The sequence below is a fragment of the Notamacropus eugenii genome, chromosome 6 (assembly GCF_028372415.1).
Source record: "Notamacropus eugenii isolate mMacEug1 chromosome 6, mMacEug1.pri_v2, whole genome shotgun sequence".
In the NCBI taxonomy this organism is placed as follows: Eukaryota; Metazoa; Chordata; class Mammalia; order Diprotodontia; family Macropodidae; genus Notamacropus; species Notamacropus eugenii.
In genome coordinates this window covers 162,234,503-162,254,727 of record NC_092877.1, presented here as the reverse complement: position 1 = coordinate 162,254,727, position 20,225 = coordinate 162,234,503, and the positions used below count along the sequence as shown (strand labels likewise).

The 20,225-nt window shown below is 34.8% G+C and overlaps 1 protein-coding gene across 4 annotated transcripts in view; it reads left to right on the top strand.

Annotated features, from left to right (window-relative positions):
* The window catches only part of FSTL5 (follistatin like 5), a 1,060,999-nt gene that overhangs the window by 556,802 nt on the left and 483,972 nt on the right, over nucleotides 1-20,225 (top strand). For all 4 annotated transcript variants that reach the window (XM_072621397.1, XM_072621400.1, XM_072621398.1 and 1 more), the window contains one exon: nucleotides 9,758-9,954. In XM_072621397.1, coding sequence (XP_072477498.1) covers nucleotides 9,758-9,954 — 197 coding nt within the window. The remainder of the gene's footprint in view (nucleotides 1-9,757; nucleotides 9,955-20,225) is intronic.

The following is a 20,225-nucleotide window of genomic DNA, read 5'->3' as shown; positions in this document are numbered from 1 at the left end:
AATGTCAAAGAAAAATTCTAGTGAAGTCCTATTAGATATAAATTTAGTTGTGATTAAAAATGCTTTATATCATAAACAGTTACCAAAAAAAGTTTTCCAGTTCACATCTGGAAACAATCCATTTATTTCAGCTTAAGTTTGATGGAACTTAACTTTAGTCAAAAAGAATGATAAAGATATTCTTTCTAATGTGAAAGATATTTGACCTTCACAGTCACTTTTGTATTATTATAAATGACCATAAGGCAAGGGATTGGGAGTTATTACTCTTTCCACAAAGAGAGTATTTCCTGTGTAAGTGTCTCTATCACTTCCTGATTAGTTTTAGGACACCAAGAATACTAAAAAGAATAACGAGTACAATAAATCACATTAATACAGTTTAAAACCTTTTTCTCATAGTAACCTCACAAGGAAAACAGATTCAGACTCTTTAACTGTCCAAGGATTTAAACTCAAATCTTTTATGTTTCTAAGCTCTTGTTAGAATCAGCATAGCACTAAACTGAATTTTGTTCATATCAGAAACTTGGTAGAGAGATGATACTGAGAATATACACATTTTGATAGAATTGATAATAAGTAAGGTATGACTAATAATGAAACTGGCTTATATTAATCAAGTATATTAACACTTTAAGATCACATTTGTAAAATCTTGAAATTGGAAGGAACCTTAGGGGTCATCTAGTCCAACTTCACACCACATAATAGTAGTAATAATGCAAAGAAAATAATAAAAACAGCATATTCTCACAATATTTAAATGCATCCCCACTACCACCACACACACACACACACACTATTATGAGGTAAGACTTAGAATTATTCTTATTTGTTTTTTATGATTGTGGGAAGAAAGGCTCAGTTAATTAAATTACTTGTCCACAGTCATGCAATATGTGAACTATACAATTCAGGATTCAAAACTTGGTATTCTGCATCCTTATTACACCTATTTGTTGTTGTAATTCATTCATTTCAGTCATGTCTGATTCTACATGATCCCATTTGGGTTTTCTTGACAAAGATAGCCATTTTCTACCCCAGCTTATTTTACAGATAAAAAAAAAAAAAAACTGTGACAAATAGGGTTAAGTGACTCTCCCAGGGTCACATAGCTTATCAGAATATGAGGCCAGATTTGAACTCACGTCTTCCTGACTCCAGGCCCAATACTCTGTCTACTGTGTCACCCTCTGTTTATATTGCATCTATAGGTCTTGATATTTATATAACACACTGCAAATCTTAAAGTGTTATATAAATCCTACCTATTATTTTGTTTTTGACAACTAGGTAGTGATATGTTTAAAGTTCTGGCTTTTGAAGTCAATAAGATCTGTATTCAAATCCAGACTCAACATACTTATTAATTATGTGACTCTGGGTAAGCCAATTCACCTCTGTCTACTTCAGTTTCTTCATCTGTAAAATGGGGATAATAATATTTTTTCCCAGGAATTTTGTGAGGATAAAATTAAATGCTTATAAATTACTTAGTAGACCTTAAAGCAATATGTAAATGCTAGCTATTATAATTACAAGTTTTTAACATTATATGACTACAAGTCCCTTAACTATAATAGTCACCCTTCTTTTAAAGTTCTTGTTTACAGTGTTGCTCTCGTGATGTATATTTTAGATTTGGCCTCTGTGCTTGGTATTGACTGAAATCGCTGAGCAATGAACCTTTTATTATTTCAAGTAAAAGTGTGATGACTTGAGCAAATATTCTGAAATAAACTGTGTTTGGAGTCAAGAACAATATTTTCATATGCTACAAATAGTATACATACACATATATGCATGTATATATATATATATATATATATATATATATATATATATATATATATATATATATATATATATATATATATATATATATATATGTTTTTAAATGTGTGAAACACTTTGAATATATCTTCATTTGATCTTTATAACAGCTCTGTGAAGTAGGTGATGCTACTATTGCATAGACCAATAAACTAAGACTGAGAGTTGCTTAATAATTAGCCAAGGATCACACAGCTAGTAAGCATCAGAGGTAGGACTGGAACCCAGGGCTTCCTAAGTCCAATAGTATTCTATCCATTGAGCCATGCTGCTATCTTCAAATAGTAGACCTTTAAGTATCTGAGGGTTGAATGAATGAGCCCAGGGAGCCAACCTACCTCGATGTTTGTGTTGAAGCAAATAACATATTATTTACCAACCATTCTTAACGCTACAGTAGCACAAGGACCATTCATTTTATACATGTTGGTTACTCATTCTGACAGAAAACAAATGGCAACTCTTCTATAACTTAGTAACTTGAATTGCAGTTTGTAGTGAAGGAAAAAAAAAGTATCCTAAGGTTGAATAGGCTGCTCTCACAACAGACTGCATATTCATCTCTAGATCATACTTGAAACCTCCAGCAAATGAGTAAAATGTGTTGGTGCTTGTGCTCCAGTGGTAGGGCTTTGGCAATCCTATCTCACCTCCATGCTTCTATGAGATGTCAGAGTAGCATATTAATAGAGGATTATTTTTCTTGGTGGAATAAAAACTTAAGAAAAATGTGAAAATGATATGAGGCCTTTTATAATTATTCAATTTTATTCATGTAACATTTCTTTTTGCTTCAGTTCATTTAAAAATACAAGAACATTTTATTTAATTCATACCAGCATATTTAGCCTTTGCTTTGAATTATCAACAAGAAAATAATTATTTTAATTTAAATTAATTTAATTATTTAATTACTAATTAATTATTTTAATTTTTAATTTACATTTAATTATTTTCAAGGAAAATTGTACTTTGAAGAAGCAGAACTTAGAGCAAAACAGGTATAATGACTTATTTAAATATAATTATTACTGTAAAGGACTTTGAAATAAAGCAAGTGGATGAGGTATGAAGTGTTGCCTGATGATATAGGTCATTTGATAAATAGGTTTCTCCTAGCTAAAAGTAAGAAAAGACTAGTAGATTTATCATTTCACAGTATTATATCATTTAAAACTAAAAGAAAAGAGTGGCTTTCTTCACAGTAGAGAAACTTACAGCACCCCCTCTTATAATATGTTTTAGCCAATTCTAGATGTCAGCAAACAATCACAACTTCATGAAACTTAGGTGAAAACTGGGTTTATTATAATAGAAATGAACAAGTATGTGGAACCCAAAAGGTTCAAAATCAATGTAGAAGTTTTTATTCTTAGAGCAGGACAAAGGGAAGAGGAGGATGTAACAGAAATCTCCTTGAGAGGAGGAAAGTTGTAGTAAAAGTGGGAAAAGGACAAGATCTCTCTGGAAGAGGAGTAAAACAGTAAACGTCACATTCTTTTCACTTGTGAACTTCTAGACTCTGAAGATGGGAGGGCCCACTTATCTTCAAGGATTCATATGGAACAAACAATTTCTCAAACTGACTGTTGCTTGTCTTGACTCCCAAGTACATACAGGAAGTCGAGCTTGGGATGCAAACAACACATTATGTCAGCTCAGGGGAGAGCTTCACCCTAAATACATTCAGGGTCTTTTGTATAGTCAGGGTCCAGTGTTTCTGGAAAATATGCCAATTCAAAAAGACAAGTTCAGGGGACCTTTCAACATTCCTTAACAGTGTATTAATCGATGATAAAATTGTAGCTAAAGAGATTAAGTGTGAAGGGAATAAGGAAGTGGAAAGGAAGATAGGACTTAAAACCTTCTGAAAAGCAGGTGTCTCTATGTGTGTGTGTGTGTGTGTGTGTGTGTGTGTGTGTGTGTGTGTGTGTGTGTGTGTGCGTGCGTGAGGGAAGAGGGATGAAATTAAACCATCTGAGTAACACCACTTGCAGTCAAAAAACAATGTGCTAACTATTCCAATAATGAAAACCAGATTGGGTAGGACCACTATTAACCAGAGTCAGAACTGGAATGGAATTGGGGGCTGGGGACATGATATCTTCCCTGAAGTGTTAAATTCCTTGGGAAATAGGGAGGATAATGTCTGTAGCTGTTATGGTCTTCTCCATGGCCATGTCTATACCTGGATGAAGAGGACTATGTTTGGTCTAGAGACTCTCATTGGGCTAGATTCCTAGAGTGAGTTGAGGGATCAATAGCAAAATGATGTTGTTACTATGTTCCCCCTCCCCAGAACAAGTACTTCACAATCCCTAACTACCTTTACCCTCCATTTCCACTGTTCTCTCTCTGGACTTCTTTTCTATTGTAATGCAATGGTGGAAAGATCTCTGAAGTTAAGAGTCAGAGGGGTTTTATTCATACAAAGGACCTAGAATTAAATTCTGGAAGTCTCTGACTTCCTTCAAGTCCAAGCTAAAATATCATCTTCTACAAGAAGTCTTCCCCAATTTCTCTTCATTCATTTACTTTGTTTAATATATTCATTAAATCCTGAATATATCTTGTTTACATACAGCTGTTTAAATGCTTTCTTCCCTGAGAGACTTTGAGTTCCCTGACATCAGGAACTCTCTTTATTTGATTTTTTTAATTTATTCTTTTCTCTCTTTATCTATTTTTATCTCCCCCCTCGGTGCTAAGCACAGTGCCTGGCTAGATGTCTAGAATGTGCATAATATGTGTGTTTTTTAATAAATGTTTGACCTTGAATTGCTTCCTCTTTCTTTTTCTACTAAAGACAACACATTTCTTCTCATCCTTTAAAAATTCAGCTATTTTTTCTCTCATACCATCAGATGCATAGAAAGATAGGGAAATTACATACTTCATGTATTCACTGTTACTAATAGACCTGCACTGTCATCATTACACAGCAATCACCCCTGCTCCTTTAAAATTAGAACTATCCTGTCCACATCCTTATTATTCAAATCCAGGGATCTACAGGTCACTTTCTCATAAATTACATATGTGATGCTGAGTCTTCTACAATCTAGCTCCTAATGCCTGTTCTATAACTTAGTTCCTCATCATTTTTCTGTCTCATGCCTTCAGTACCAGGTTTACTTCAGTGATGCACAAGAGTGATCAAACACTGAACTTTCACCAATCCAACCACATTTGCCTCAAGTTCTAAAATTTTTAAGGACAGTCCTACTGCTGGCTAACATTTTGATAGCTTACTTCAAATAATAATAGCTACTTGGAGGTAATTAAATGTTGTTTTCATTTTTAAAAATGCATAATTTGGATTTGTCACTAGATTGGTCTCTTTTAAGACTAACATAGTAACTTACCCATACAAATTTTCATGGTAAAAAACACCAACCAACGAAAAACATCACCAACCACATGAAGTAGAAACACTTCAAATCAGTGACTACAATCAAACCACAGAAATCTTTAGGTCTTCAATAACCAGAAAGCCCTATTTTTTTTCTTTTGTACTGGGACCATTAATTTTGTACTTAAATTGAGCAAGGATTCTGATTTTATGTAAATTAAGTTTATACTTTGATTTCGCACTGTTCTGGATAAATAATAAGAGAAAGAAAGAAAGAAAGTCAATCCAGTAACAAATTATCGTATTTACTAGTGGAAGGCATTTTCTGTCCCCAAGCTATCTAATCAGGATATGAATTCTTACCCTATTGTTTCTGAAGACACAGTAATATTACATTATATTGGTGTATTATGTTTTGTTTAGCCTTTCTTTAACAAATGGCCATCTACTTTGTTTCAATGCTTTGCTACCTCCTAAAAGCAGTGTTGTAAATCTATGTAATAACTTCATATACATATAGTGGTATAATGAGACATTTCTATCTAAGTCTTTTTTAGATATTTGCCTATGCATGGCATTTTTGGATAAAAAAGTATCTACAGTTCAATCATTTTTAAAAAAGTATAATTCAAATTACCTTCTAGAGAAGTTGGGACAAATTATAGATGTCCCACTAGTGTAAGCATAACTGTCTTTCTGAAAACCCTTTGACACTGACTTATTTCCATTTCTGAAATCTTAGCAAATATGTTGAGATAGAGGTGAAACTTGAGTCATTTTGATTCACATTTGTTGGGACTGGAAGCTCAATTCCGTGTGGATGGTCTCGGGCGGGTAAAAGTGGGACTTCTAAATCTTAGAGTCTTACGAGGCCCTCCATGAACAGCGGGGGTTCGAGAAGGTCAGACTGAGCTACCTCGGCTAGCTCGGGTATTTCCGCCTCTCCCCCGGAGATACCTGATGGGTGGAGTCTCCCTGCCCTCGAGGTCGTCCCGGATTGGAGCACACCTAGTTACCTAACAGCACGGTATTGAGATGCAAACTGTGTGGCTGAAGATTAAGTAGGATTGAGGAAGCCAGAAAGCTCGCTCTTAGCACGTGTGGAGCCAAAGAGGATAGTAGGGCTCCGCTTCTTTTCTTTCCTCTCTTCCCTCCCCCTCTCTCCCCGCTTGTACTTCTACTTCCAATCCCTTAAGCTTAGCATCCTTAGGAAATCTCCCCCTCTTCCTCCTAAGGAAGACTCCCCTGCATTTGTAACCCAAACCCTGTAATAAAGCTCAACCCCTGTTCGACTCTGGAACGTCCTTTCTCTCATACATTTATCCGGTTTGGCCAACTGAAGACCTCGGAGGTGAGGTAGGAAAGACTCGGGTAGCCCAATACAGGCCTCTAGGCTTGGCACACATTTGTCTCAGTTTTTCGGTGAATGACATTTGCATATTTAGGAGATTCTTTAGTCTATAACCATGTAAATCACAATCCTAATTAAAGTATTTCTCCATTGAATAGGAAAAAAAATTGTCATAAACTATAGGTTCAAGGTTTAAAGTTAGATATAAGAAAGAATTCTTTATAGAATTATCAAGTGCTAAAAGATAATTTGCAGCTGCTTTCTGAACTATCTGTTGGATGTAGTTTATGTGACACATGGGCTAACAAAGAGCTAAAGTCTTCAGATTCCTTATGTGATATATATTTAGGCATGTAACCATCTTCAATTAATAACTTTATAAGTTGGTTGCGTCTATAAGCTTCAAATTCATGAATAATTTTAAAACTGAATGTTTGCAAGCATTTAATTTAGAAATAAATAGCTGTGAAAGTTGTTTAAGCCATCACATTTCCAGAAAGTGCCTGCAAATATTTAATGACTTGACGAGTTTGGTAGTAAATGTAATAAAGTGAGCTTCTTTGGCAGTTTGGGAATGAAAGGGAGGTTCTGTAATAGATAGTCTTAGTTTGAAATAACATTTAAAAAGTTCAAAACAGAAAGCTTTGGTGATTTTGGCTATGAAATTCAGCTCACTGATGCAGAATAGATAAGATCAGAACAGATCAGATTAAAAAGCTGTCTCCATCTTGAAGTTGGACAATTGCCTGGGACACTGAAATGTTCAGTAGCATGTCTAAGATTTCAGAGATAGTGTTTCAGACAGGACTGAAACCCATAATGATTCTCTGGAAATAAGACTATACCTTAACAATAACTGAGAGTCCATTGAAAAAAATGGTATACAAATCAATTAATCCAGTGATCAGACTAATACCTACATTTAATTAACTTTCTAAAAATTTTATACAATAATGTTATTTTCTGCCCTCTTTAGGAGTCATTATTTTATCTCTTTAGAATCACTGTTCTGTTTTGTTTTTTGTCTTTTTTCTCGCGGGAGTGGTGATAAAAGTAGTGGATCCAGAATTCAAGATACTATTCATCCAACTTGGGTAATGGCCAGTGCTGAAATTACAAGTAGTGCTGAAATTATAGCATATATTAGATTTAGCTTGACATCTTGAAGCAATGAATTGAATAGCATTATAAGTGCCTACCATGTGCCAGGCACTGAGGATATTAGATTTGGACTCAGAGGACCCACGGTAACTCCTGGCTCTGTCACTGACATTGTAACTTTAGGAGAGCTATGTAAACTCTCATCAGTAAAATAAGAAGATGAAATAGTTCCTGCTCTTCAAATAAATATATGTATATATGTATGGGTATTTATATATATATATATTTATATATATGAGTGTGTGTGTATGTGTATGTATATATATACATATATACGTATGTATATATATATGTGTGTGTGTATACATATATATGTATATATATTCATATGGAAGGAATTCCCCAAAGGGTAAGTGACCAATCAATATAAACTAATATTTATTAACACTATTGCCAAGTAATTACAAGCACATGAAAAATTGCTTCTCTAAAGAAAAGTGTTATTCCAAGTGGATAAAAGTTTATGATATTAAAAAATTCTTATTTTGATATCAACTTCTAATATGCATTCATAATCTTTATATAATGTATCCCTTTCTGTCACATTTTTATCAGCTGTATATATGTTTCATTGTAATAATCTGTTTATTGAGATGGCTCCGGGAGGCTAATATATGTATACATGATTGATTTTCTTTAACCTGAATGACTTTCGAATAAAGATCTCAGAACCTTTTGGTATATACATCAATTATTTAATAAATTAGATTGATTTTTACACTGATTAATCATGTATTTATTGAAGTACTTTGCCTGGTGTTTTGTTTCTTTGTGAAACAGAGAAACATACCTGAAATATGTACACTGCCCTCTAAGCAATTAGCATCTAGTAATTGAAGCAAAATTAAAATATATGAAAAAGGAATAAATATAAGACAATATACACAAATGATAAATTGTCTCTTGTAGAAAGTTATATGGTTATGAATCATGGAATACTATAATGTCCAAGGAATGAAGATTAGAGAGTATAAATATAGCAAATTATATTACCAATAACAAAATGCATGCAAAAGGTGTCTTAAAAGATATAATCAAGGAAATATGTGATGATAAAAAATATTTGGGCCAATTATATAGTGAGAGTAAGGGATAACAAATAGACAGCTCACATACTGTATTGGATCTAGAGACCCAAGGGAAGCATCTTCACTTCCTCATCCCCATTATTCTACACATTGGGTGAATATGGAATATTTGTGGATCAAATAATCTTAAATTTAGAGGTAGCGCACTCTAATCTGTTTTACAAATAAGGCAACTAAAGCCCAGAGATTTTAAGTGACTTGTCCATGATCACACAGGTAAGTGGCAGAGCTGAGATTTAACCGTTGACTTTAAATCTACCACCATTATTTTATTAAACGTGGTTGTAAGGAGAATACAGATTCATCATACCATTGAATTATAGAAGTATAAAAACGTTCTTTACAGCACTTATAAGTATAATATAAACTTCACAAAGTGGCATGATGATTGAGGGCAAGATCATTTAGAAAATGCTTTTGGGATGTTAGGCATTAGTCTTTGAACAAAAATAATATAACTAAAATATTTAGCTTTTTTGACTAAATTTTGGGAAACATGAATGTTGTTATACTTTATTTCTTCATTTAGATTATGTGCTCTATTGGTGCAGGGATTATGTTGTATGCTTTTCTGTATCCTCTATAGCAGCTAACACTTTACCCTCTACAGGGCTCAGCTAAATAGATATTGATTGGAGAGATATAAAGTGTCTTTAATTCTTGTTAAATAGAAAAACTCCTTCCACTTACATGTATTCAAATTAGTCATAGTGACTACCTGAGGTTCATATTGAATTGCTTGCCCAGGCTGATGAAGTAAGCTAGGATTTGAACCCAAAAACTAACTCTCCATCTATGCCACAATGCCTCTGTATCATTTAAGTTGAACATAATGTACATTTGACATATATGTTGAGCTGAATATCATAAAGTCAAAACCATCAAAGGTTTCTTTTTTAGAACTATTGTTTTATGTTATTTTAAAAATTATTTCTTTGATAAAACAGTTTAAAATTTCATTTGTAGGTGACAAGTGCAAAGCTACTGAATTCAGCAAGATGAAAAATAGGTTCTTAGATCTACAAAATCAGAAATATGTTACACAAGAAAATGAAAACCGACCTGAAGATGAAATAGTTCAGAAGAAGCTGCTGGTGGATCAAATGTTTAAGTATTTTGACTCTGACAACAATGGACTTGTAGACAGTAATGAACTATCTCAGGTAAGAGCAAGACGTGTTTGTGTCAGTGTGTGTGCTTGTGTGTGTTTATGATTGGGACAATAGAGGTATATATAATGTGTGTATATATGTGTATGTAATATATAAATATAGAGTACATATATATTATATAGTTCCTATATAACCAAATCTATGTCTGTATTCACTTTTATAAAACTATTAAGCATATTACAGTTTTGTCAATATGATTAATCATATGATTATTGACTAGATTCATTATTGTTTTAATATTAAATATGTCTTTCACATTATTATAAGTTGATTATCCAAATGTAGCATCAAAGATAAATAACTGTTTTAATATTTGAGTATTTAGAGTATCCAATCCTTCAAATATTCTTAATTTTTTGATTCATTAAAGATGCATGTATTTTAAGCTTTTACTTTGTTATATGAGGGGTATGCAGTGATGAGAGGGTGAGGAGAGAATAATATGAATTTTGTCTAGAAATACAGGTTGGAATCAAATTATGAAATATTTAGTAAAATAGTTGTTGTTGTTAACAAAATCAGGGGAACCATTCAGGAGTCTAACCATCCAGTCCAGTTCTGTGGTGCTGGCAGACTGAACAAAGGTAACAGTGAGAATGAGAAGAAAGAATTCAAGAAACATCATATAGGAAGAGTATATAACATTTATATATAAAGTATATAAAATTTGGAAGAATTCAAGATGACTCAGGTTACTAATAGGGCTAGAATAATAGTGGTACTTGAAACCTACCTCTATCCCCAAAAAAGAATTTTGATACCTACAATGTCTATTAATGAGTATACTTGTGTATATTTCAATATTTCAGGGACTTGTAATTTTGTCACTGTGGGCAAACACATAGCATAGCCATAACAAACTCATTACATATGACCACAGTAATAAGGTCATATGTAATATAACCCATAACCAATAACTCATAACCCATAACCAATAATATAGGTCAATGACAGAGTACAATTTCAGGCAGTGTGGTGTAGTGGAAAATGTAATAGACCAGGGGTGGGGAACCTGCAGCCTCAAGGCCACATGTGGCCTTCTAGGTCCTTGGGTGAGGTCTTTTGACTGAGTTCAAGTTTTACGAACAATTCCCCTTAATAAAAGGATTTGTTCTATGAAGTTTGAATTCAGTCAAAGGGTTACACTTGAGGACATAGAGGGCCACATGTGGCCTCAAAGCACCTGGTTCCCCACCTCTGTCACTAGACAATATCACAAGGTATATTCCAGTTTTGACTCATTACTAGATATATCATCATAGAAAAGCAAATAAACACTCAGAACCTCAGTTTCCTCATTCATAAAGTAAGGAAAGCAATACTTGTACTGCCCATTGTACAGGAGTCTTTGAAAAAAATGTTTACAGATCTTAAAACATTTACATAAATGTAGACAATCATTACTGCTGTCCTTTCCAGACCATAGGTGAGTTTTTATTCATGTGTTTCCTCTCTCTCTCTCTCTCTCTCTCTCTCTCTTTCTCTCTCTCTCTCTCTCTCTCGCATACACAGATGCTCACACACATACCTACAAACATACCACATCATTATTTTCTGTTTGATAATCTCATCCTAATTTCTTTCCAGATTTATCTAGGCTGTTTCTCAGATATGATGGACATAGCCTTTAGTAATTTAATACTTAAAGACATTGCTCCTTATTTTGGACTTTGAAGGTTATTTCTCAGCTCAGTCTTGAAAATGTCTCAAGGCAACAAGGAGAAATGTATGTAGGACTATAGTGAAGGTTTTCATAATGATAGATTCAGATAAAATGTTATACGTGGCATTTAAAAATAGACACACAGCAGAGATGGAAGTTGCAGCCTACACGTATGACATTTGCACTGATAGGGTAGATCTCTTTCTTTTTTTTAAAGGCAGTGTCATACTGTGAAAAGAACCCTGTATTTGTAGTCAGATAATTTGGTTTCAAATTTTACCAATGTGATCTTGGATAAGAGACTGAACCTTCTTTAATTTAGGTAGCGCATCTGTAAAATGATGTAGTCAGATTAGATCACTTCTAACATTCTTTTCAGCTTTAAAACTGTGATCTCGTATGCAAGAGAAATGGGGGAAGTAAAGGTGAGGCAGAGATTCTGACAGCTGAAAATGATATTTGCTGCCTTGCCTTCCCTGATGGGTCTTGAGTAAGCATAGCCGTATAGGAAAGTAGTGGAGAATGTTTTAGCGGCAATCTCACAGGCAGATGAGAGAAGCATTTTTTTCCAGAGCTAAATATAGCAGTAAAGCATGTAATCTGACCCAAAAGAGAATGTCCTGGAAAAAAATGGATAATTCAAGAGATGCTAATTTCTCAAACTATGAAATGTCATATGCAAATGTTAACAAACATAATTAAAGCTCATATTTCAGACACAAAATTAATAATTGCTTACTGTCATCATAATATTCTCATATTACTTGGGATAGTTAATTCAGTTCCTTATTTGGCATTTGTGAGGAGTAGGTAATATTTTAATAAAAGTTTGGATGAAGAGTTCAAACCTAACTTCATGAGAATTATCTATCAGCTGTATGGATTTCATATCCAGGAAGAGTCTACACAAGTTAAACATGTTCATCTTCACTGAGCTAGGCACTAGGAAGATAAATACATTTTCTAGACACAATATCAATCAATAAATGTTTGTTAACAAGACACTGTGCTAAGTGCTAAGGGATACAGAATGAGAAAAAAGATAGTCCTGTGTTCAAGGACTTTATATTATATTTGCAGAGACAATAAGTTCTATAAAATATACAGGATAAAGGGGAAGTAATTAAAAGAAGTGAGGCACAAAAATAAAGAGGAGTTATAGAAGGTGTCTAGTAAAAGAAAAAGGAAATTATTTGGAAATCAAATCTAGATATGTTAGTAAGTGGAGTGTCTTGCAGGTATAGGAAACATCTGAAGAAAATGCCTGGAGCATAGAGAGTGTCTTATTCATGAAATTCCAAGATTCCAGTATCATAGGATTGAAGAGTACCTTTGGAGAGTAAGGCATAAGAAGGCTAAGGGAAGGGGTTAGGTTAATGAAGGCCTTGCTTTGAATACCAATCCCTACATTTTGTATTTGATCATGGAAGCAATAGGGGTGGGATGACATGGTTGCACCTGTACTTTAAGAAAATCACTTTAATGTCTGAATGTACATCAAGAATTTATATATATATATGTAAGTGTGTATGCATGTATGTATATATATATATGTATATATATATATATATATACATATGTAATATATATTATATATATATGCATGCCTATAGAATGGAATACAGGGAGAAAAAAAAGAAAGGAAACTAGAAAAAAATCTTTCAACTGTGCCAGGCCTAGAGGCCTGTGGGCTACCCGAGTCTTCCCTTACCTCTATCGGAGGTCTTCGGTTGGCCAAAATGGATGCTCGTATGAGAGAAAGGACGTTCCAGAGTCGAACAAGGGTTGAGCTTTATTTCAGGGTCTAGTTACAAGTGCAGGGGAATTCTTCCTTAGGAGGGAGCGAAAAATCTCCCAAGGAGGCAAAGATCTTACAATAAGAGATTGGAAGTAGAAGTATAAGTGGGGAGAGAGGGGGAGGGGAGAGAGGAAAGAGGAAAAGCAGAGCCTTGTTGTCCTCACACGTGGCCCCTCCGCCCAAGAGAACTTTCAGGCTTTCCTGATCCTACTTAAGCTCTCCAGCCGCATAGTTTGCATCTGAATACCGTGCTGTTAGATAACAATAGTGTGCCCAGATCCGGGACAATCTCGAGGGCGGGGAGAGCTCTCTCCCATCACGTCTCTCACGGGAAGAGGCGGAAATACACGAGAGAGCTCGGTTCACCTCGATTCCCAGTCGTTTCCTGGGGGGCCTCGTGAGAACTCTAAGATTTAGAAGTTCCCACCTTTACCCGCCTGAGACTGTCCAACATGGAATTGAGCTTCCATCCCCAGCACAACTGAGTATGTAACTTAGAATCACTATTCTATTGATTGCCTTATCTCTGATTTCCTTTTATTTACTTATTTATTTCCAGTGTTCCATGATCACTATCATACAACCTAGATTTTTTTCTTTCCCTTCCTTCCCTTCCCTCCCCAAGACGCCATACAATTTTATATATAGGTTCTACACATACATTCCTATTAAATACATTTTCACCTTAGTCATGTTGTATAGAAGAATTAAAATGAATGGGAGAAATCATATAACAAACCAAAAACTAACACAAAAGTAAATGATCTGTTACAATCTGTGCTCGCATTCCACAGTTCTTTCTCTGGATGTGGAAGGCATTTTGCCTTAAAAGACCATTGGGAATTTTTTAAGTCCTTGCATTGCAATGAAGTTCTAAATCTACCAGAAAAAGTCCTTGCACACTGTGGTTGTTGCTGTGTGCAAAGTTCTCCTGGTTCTGCTCCCTTCACTCAGGATCAGATCATGTAAGTCTTTCCAGGCCTTATCTCTGATTTCTTTAAGAAGGAGGAGACCAAAGGAATTTGGCCCCTGAACTACTAGCCTCCAGCTCATATCAGTATTCTGCATGTGTTATATCTGAATACATTTTTATTTCCTGTAAGGAGAAAGAAGGATTGTTTTCACAGCTTTGGACAATATACATTTTTTTAAAACTGTTATCAGTATGTGAACCCAAGTTAAATTAAGAATCTGGAGTCAAAATCTCAAACTAGAAAATGGTCCTTGGGTAGGCAAAATAATAAAACCATAGGATTTAAAGCTACGTTGGCATTGATAATTTATCTAGTATGTAACTTTCTTATTTTACTGGTTGACCCTAAAGCCCAGATTTTGAAGTGACTTGTCGAAAGTAAAAGAGACATTATGTAACAGAATTGGGATTTGAACCCAGGTTCAAATTCAGTACTTCTTCTACTACATCAAGAGTCTCTTCGCTTCCCACTTCCAGAATTTCACTGAACTATTTTTTTTCTTTTGATCCAGCCTGCGGATCCCATCTCTTTCACCTTGTTACTTACAGTGGCTGCCAGACAAAAAACAACAGGGGTCCTTCTGAAGATTTGTTGTATTAAGACTCCATAATTCATTTAGTTCTGTGAACATAACCAGTTCTGCTAAATCCAACCCTACCACATGCTGAATTTCCTGTAAGGACTGATTTTAAGCTTTTGTAATCAGATATTTTATTTAAGGAATTAGGAATATTACCTTCACTTATGTGGCATGGTACATTGGAACTTTAGGTGCTGGCACTGATATTTACCACCATTATTAAATGCCAGTCTATTTCCCTAAATTAATCACTTAGACTTCTTAGATTCTTATCATATTTATAAAGTAATTAGTCTGCCATGTAGTAAGCACTATATACATGTTAGCTATTTATTATTGTTATTAACATTTTCATCAGTAACATCATCTTCTATAAAATGGGAATAACTACCTCATGGGGTTGTTGTAAGGACAGTGCTTGATAAAGTGAAAATTTTCTGAATATATCTAAGCTATTTTGGCTATGGAATCATTAGCATTGTGCAATAATGATAGGGAGTATTTATCTAGCAGTTTAAGGTTTGCAAAGTGCTTTGCAAATGTTATTCTATTTTATCTTCACAACAATCAGAAGAAGGAAGAAGGCTATTATTAGCCGCATTTTACAGATGAAGAAATTGAGGGCAACTAATATTAAGTGATTTGCCCAGAGTCATGCCGTCAAGTTCTGTCTGAAGTTCAATTTCTCATCATGTCTTCCTGACTGCAGGTCTGGCACTCTATTCCACATTATCCACTATGATACCTAGCTCCCTCATTTGAAATCATCTAGCTGTGCAACATTATTTCACCTGAAGTTGTATGTTTTGGAGAGACAATTAACCATCAAGGGTGAAGGTATTGCTATATGCAATAGAAAATTGTCTTTAAATTAGGAGAGAATATTGACTTCTGGTTCCAGGAGTCAAAATGGCAGAGTGCTCAGTAATTGTTATCTCCCTCCCGTTGTTGACCTTGATGAACCCAGAGAACATTTCCCTGGGAAAAACCCTGGAACAATGGGAACAACAGAAGGTGTAAACAGACTCTAAGAAAGATCACTAAGGACGGTTTATATTGCTGTGGCTGAAGGTGACTAGTGCAGGTTCAGAGGTGTCCTAGATAGCCGCCCCTCAGCAAACCAGGAGAAGATCCTGAGCCCTAGGGGGCATGAAGCCAGCGACTGCCAACACCAGGACCCCAGGCATGCCTCAGTACCCCAGGGGAATTGGGAAAACACTAGCGCAGACAGATGAGGTTGCCTGTGCTGTAACTCAGCAAAGGAGACCCTCAGCATCCAGACCACCCCTCCCTCACACTTAATGAGCTAGCTCCAGGGTAACTGCAGGGAAACGCAAAAAGACCTCACCTGGCCTCTGCTTTCCAAGACCAGCCAGCTCAGCACCAGGTAAGCTGCAACATTTTAGCTGCTAGCTGAAAGAACTAGAGGCCACCACACATAAAGCCCTAAGTTTTAGGCACAAGAACTGTGGGACAGAGTTCCCTGTGCCATAGATGCAGAGATGTACTTCAAAAGCCAGGAAAAGTGTTATTATCATGAGTAAGAAGCAAAGCAAAAAAAAAAAAAGACCATAGAATCCTTTTGTGGGGACAAGGAACAAAACACAAATACCACAGGTCACCACTGAGACTGTACTCTCATCTGAAATTTCAGAAGGGAATATGAATTGGTCTGAAGCAAAAAGTGCCTTCCTGGAAGAGTTCAGGAAGGATTTTAAAAGCCAAATTGGAGAACTAGAAGAAAAACTGACTAATGACTTTAAAAATATGAAAAAAAATTATGGAAGAGTTTAAAAGTACAAAAGAAAATACAAAAGGAAGTACAAAACCTAATTGATGAAAATAACTCCTTCAAAGGAACAATTGGACAGATGGAAAAGGAGAATCAAAAGTTAACTGAAGAAAACAATTTAATAAAAAATGGAATTGGGCAAGCAGAAGCTAATGAATTCATGAGATATCAAGAATCAGTCAAACAGAATTAAAAGAATGAAAAGATAGAAGAAAATGTCAAGTATCTAATTGGGAAAACAGCTGACCTGGAAAAGAGATCTAGGAGTAAAATATCTAAGGATTATTGGTCTACCAGAAATCCACGATGAAAAAAAGAGCCTGGACAAGAAATCACTGGGGAAAATTGCCCAGAAGTCCTAGACTCAGAGGGTAAAATAATCATCAAAATAATCCACTGTTTACCTCCTGAAAGGGACCCCAAACTAAAAATACCAAGGAATATCATTGCTAAATTCCAGAACTATCAAGTGAAGGAGAAAATACTGCAGGCAGCCAGAAAGAAGCAATGCAAATATTGAAGAGCTGCAGTCAGGATCATGCAGGACCTTGCATCTTCTACATTAAAAGACAGAAGGAATTGGAATAAGAAATACTGTAAGGAAAAAGAGCTGGAACTACAACCAAGGATTAATTACCTAGAAAAGTTGAGCATAATATTTCAGGCAAGGAGATGGACATTCAACGAAATAAGGGACTTCCAGAGCTTCCTAATGAAAAGACCAGAACGCAATAGAAAATTTGATCATCAAATGCAAGTCTCAAAAGAAGCATAAAAAGGTAAACAGAGGGAAAAACACTTTATTATTCAATATGGGCAAACTCTTTACATCCCATAACAGAAGATGATACTTCTTAATCTTAAGAATTTTATCTTTATTATAAAATGTAAAAGGGATATACATAGATAGAAGAAGTGGGTATAAATTAAATGATGGGATGATAACAAATGTGATTTAAGGGTGTGAAGGGATTGTAATGGGAGATGGGAAAAGGAATTTGCAGAAAAAAAATTCCATCACAGGAAGAGGCACAAAAATATATTATAGTGGAGGGAAAGAGGGAAGGGAGATGAGCATTGTTTGAGAGGTACTCTCATCTGATTGGATTCAAGGATAGTACAACAATTTCTGTTAAGTATAGAAATACAATTAGCACTATAGGCAGTAGAAGGGGAAGAGTGAAAGAAAAGGGAGGGGAGACTAAAAGGGAGGGAAGAAGTAGTAAGGGAAAAGGGGATTAAAAGGGAGGAGGGCTGAAAGAAGGGAGGAAAGACTGAGGGAGGCAGTGGTCAAAAATAAAACTTTATGGTGGAGAGGAAGAGAAAAGGGAGAAATAAAAGCATAAATGGGTGGCCAGAAGATGGAGGGAAAGACATAGATAGTAATCATAACTATGAATGTGAATGACATGAATTCTCCCATAAAATGGAGTTGGATAACAGAATGGATCAAAAACTATAATCCAACCATATGTTGTTTACAAGAACACATTTGAAACTAGGACATACATACAGGGTAAAGGTAAAAGGTTGGAGCAGAATATTCTGTGCTTCAAGTGATGTAAAAAGAAAGCAGGGGTAGCAATCCTTATCTCACACAAAGCAAAAACAGAAATTGATCTAATCAAAAGAGATAAGGAAGGAAACTATTTCCTGCTAAAAGGCACCATAGACAATGAAGCAATTTCATTACTAAACATATATGCTCCAAGTGGTATATAGTATCCAGATTCTTAGAGGAGAAGTTAAGGGAGTTACAGGAAGAAAGAGACAGCAAAACTACACTAGTGGGGGACCTCAATCTCCCCTGCTCTGAATTTGATAAATTTAACCTCAAAATAAACAAGAAAGAAGTTAAGGAGGTGAATAGAACTTTGAATGAGGTAGATATGATAGATCTCTGGAGAAAACTGAATGGGGATAGAAAGGAATATACCGTTTTCTCAATGGTACATGGCACATATACAAAAATTAACCATGTATTAGGCCATAAAACCCTCACAATTCAGTACAGAAAGGCAGAGAGAGTCAATGCGTCCTTCTCAGATCATAATGCAATAAAACTGATATGTAATCAAAGGCCATAGAAACACAACCCAAAAACTATTTGGAAACTAAACAATCTAATCCTAAAGAATGAGTGGTTAAACAAAAAATTAGAGAAACAATCAACAACTTCATTCAAGAGAATGACAATAAATTATAGATTATGGGTAGAGGAACATCCAGGGCTGCCTAAAATTAAGCTATTAGGCATAGGACTTTAGATCAACAACATTAAGTTAGGGTCTTTTTATTCTTAGTAATACTGAGGAGACAATTAGATCAAGAGAATGTGAAGTTAGCAATATAAATATTATCTGTGTCTCAGTTGGTTTATGTTTAAAAAAAAATTCTTTTGTGGTCCATATTGTAAATGCTTTAAAAAGATGTATCACCTGACCAAAAGTTTGAATTGCTTTATTTGTTATAAACTGTGTTAAAAATAATTTTAAAAAAAGAGAATGACAATAAGACAACCTACCAAATCTATGGGATACTGCAAAAGCAGTTCTCAGGGGAAGTTTTATATCTTTGAATGCCTACATGAATAAAATAGTGAAAGAAGAGATCAATGAATTGGGCATGCAGCTAAAAAAGCAATAAAAAGAACAAATTCAAAATCCTCAAGTAAATAACAAATTAAAAATACAGAAAACCAAAGGAGAGATTAATAAAATTGAAGTTAAGAAGACCATTGAACTAATAAAAAGAAATTGAACAAGCCATCAATGAACTCCCTAGGAAAAAATCTCCATGGCTGGATGGATTCGCAAGTGAATTCTATCAAGCATTTAAAGAGCAGTTAATTTTAGTACTATATAGACTATTTGGGGAAATTTGGGAAGAAGGAGTCCTCCCAAATTCTTTTCATGATACAAATATGGTTGTGATACCTAAACCAGGAAAAGTCAAAACAGAGAAAGAAATTTATAGACCAATTTCTCTAACAAATATAGATGTAAAAATTTTAAATAAGATTTTAGCTAAAATAATACAGCAACTTATCACAAGAATCAATATTAGGAAAACTGATAACATTACTGATCATATCAACAACAAAACTAACAGAAACCACGATTATCTCAATAGATACAGAAAAAGCTTTTGACAAAATACAATACCCATTCCTTTTGAAAACATTAGAGAAATAGGAATAAATGGAATTTTCCACAAAATAATAAGCAGTATCTACCTAAAACCTTCAGCAAGCATTCTGTGCAATAGGGATAAGCTAGATGCATTTCTAGTAAGATCAGGGGTGAAACAAGGATGTCCATTATCACCACTATTATTCAATATGGTACTAGAAATGCTAGCTGTACCAAAAAGAGAAGAAAAATAAATTGAATGAATTAGAATAGGCAAAGAGGAAACTAAGTTATCACTCTTTGCAGATTAAGATATGATGATAT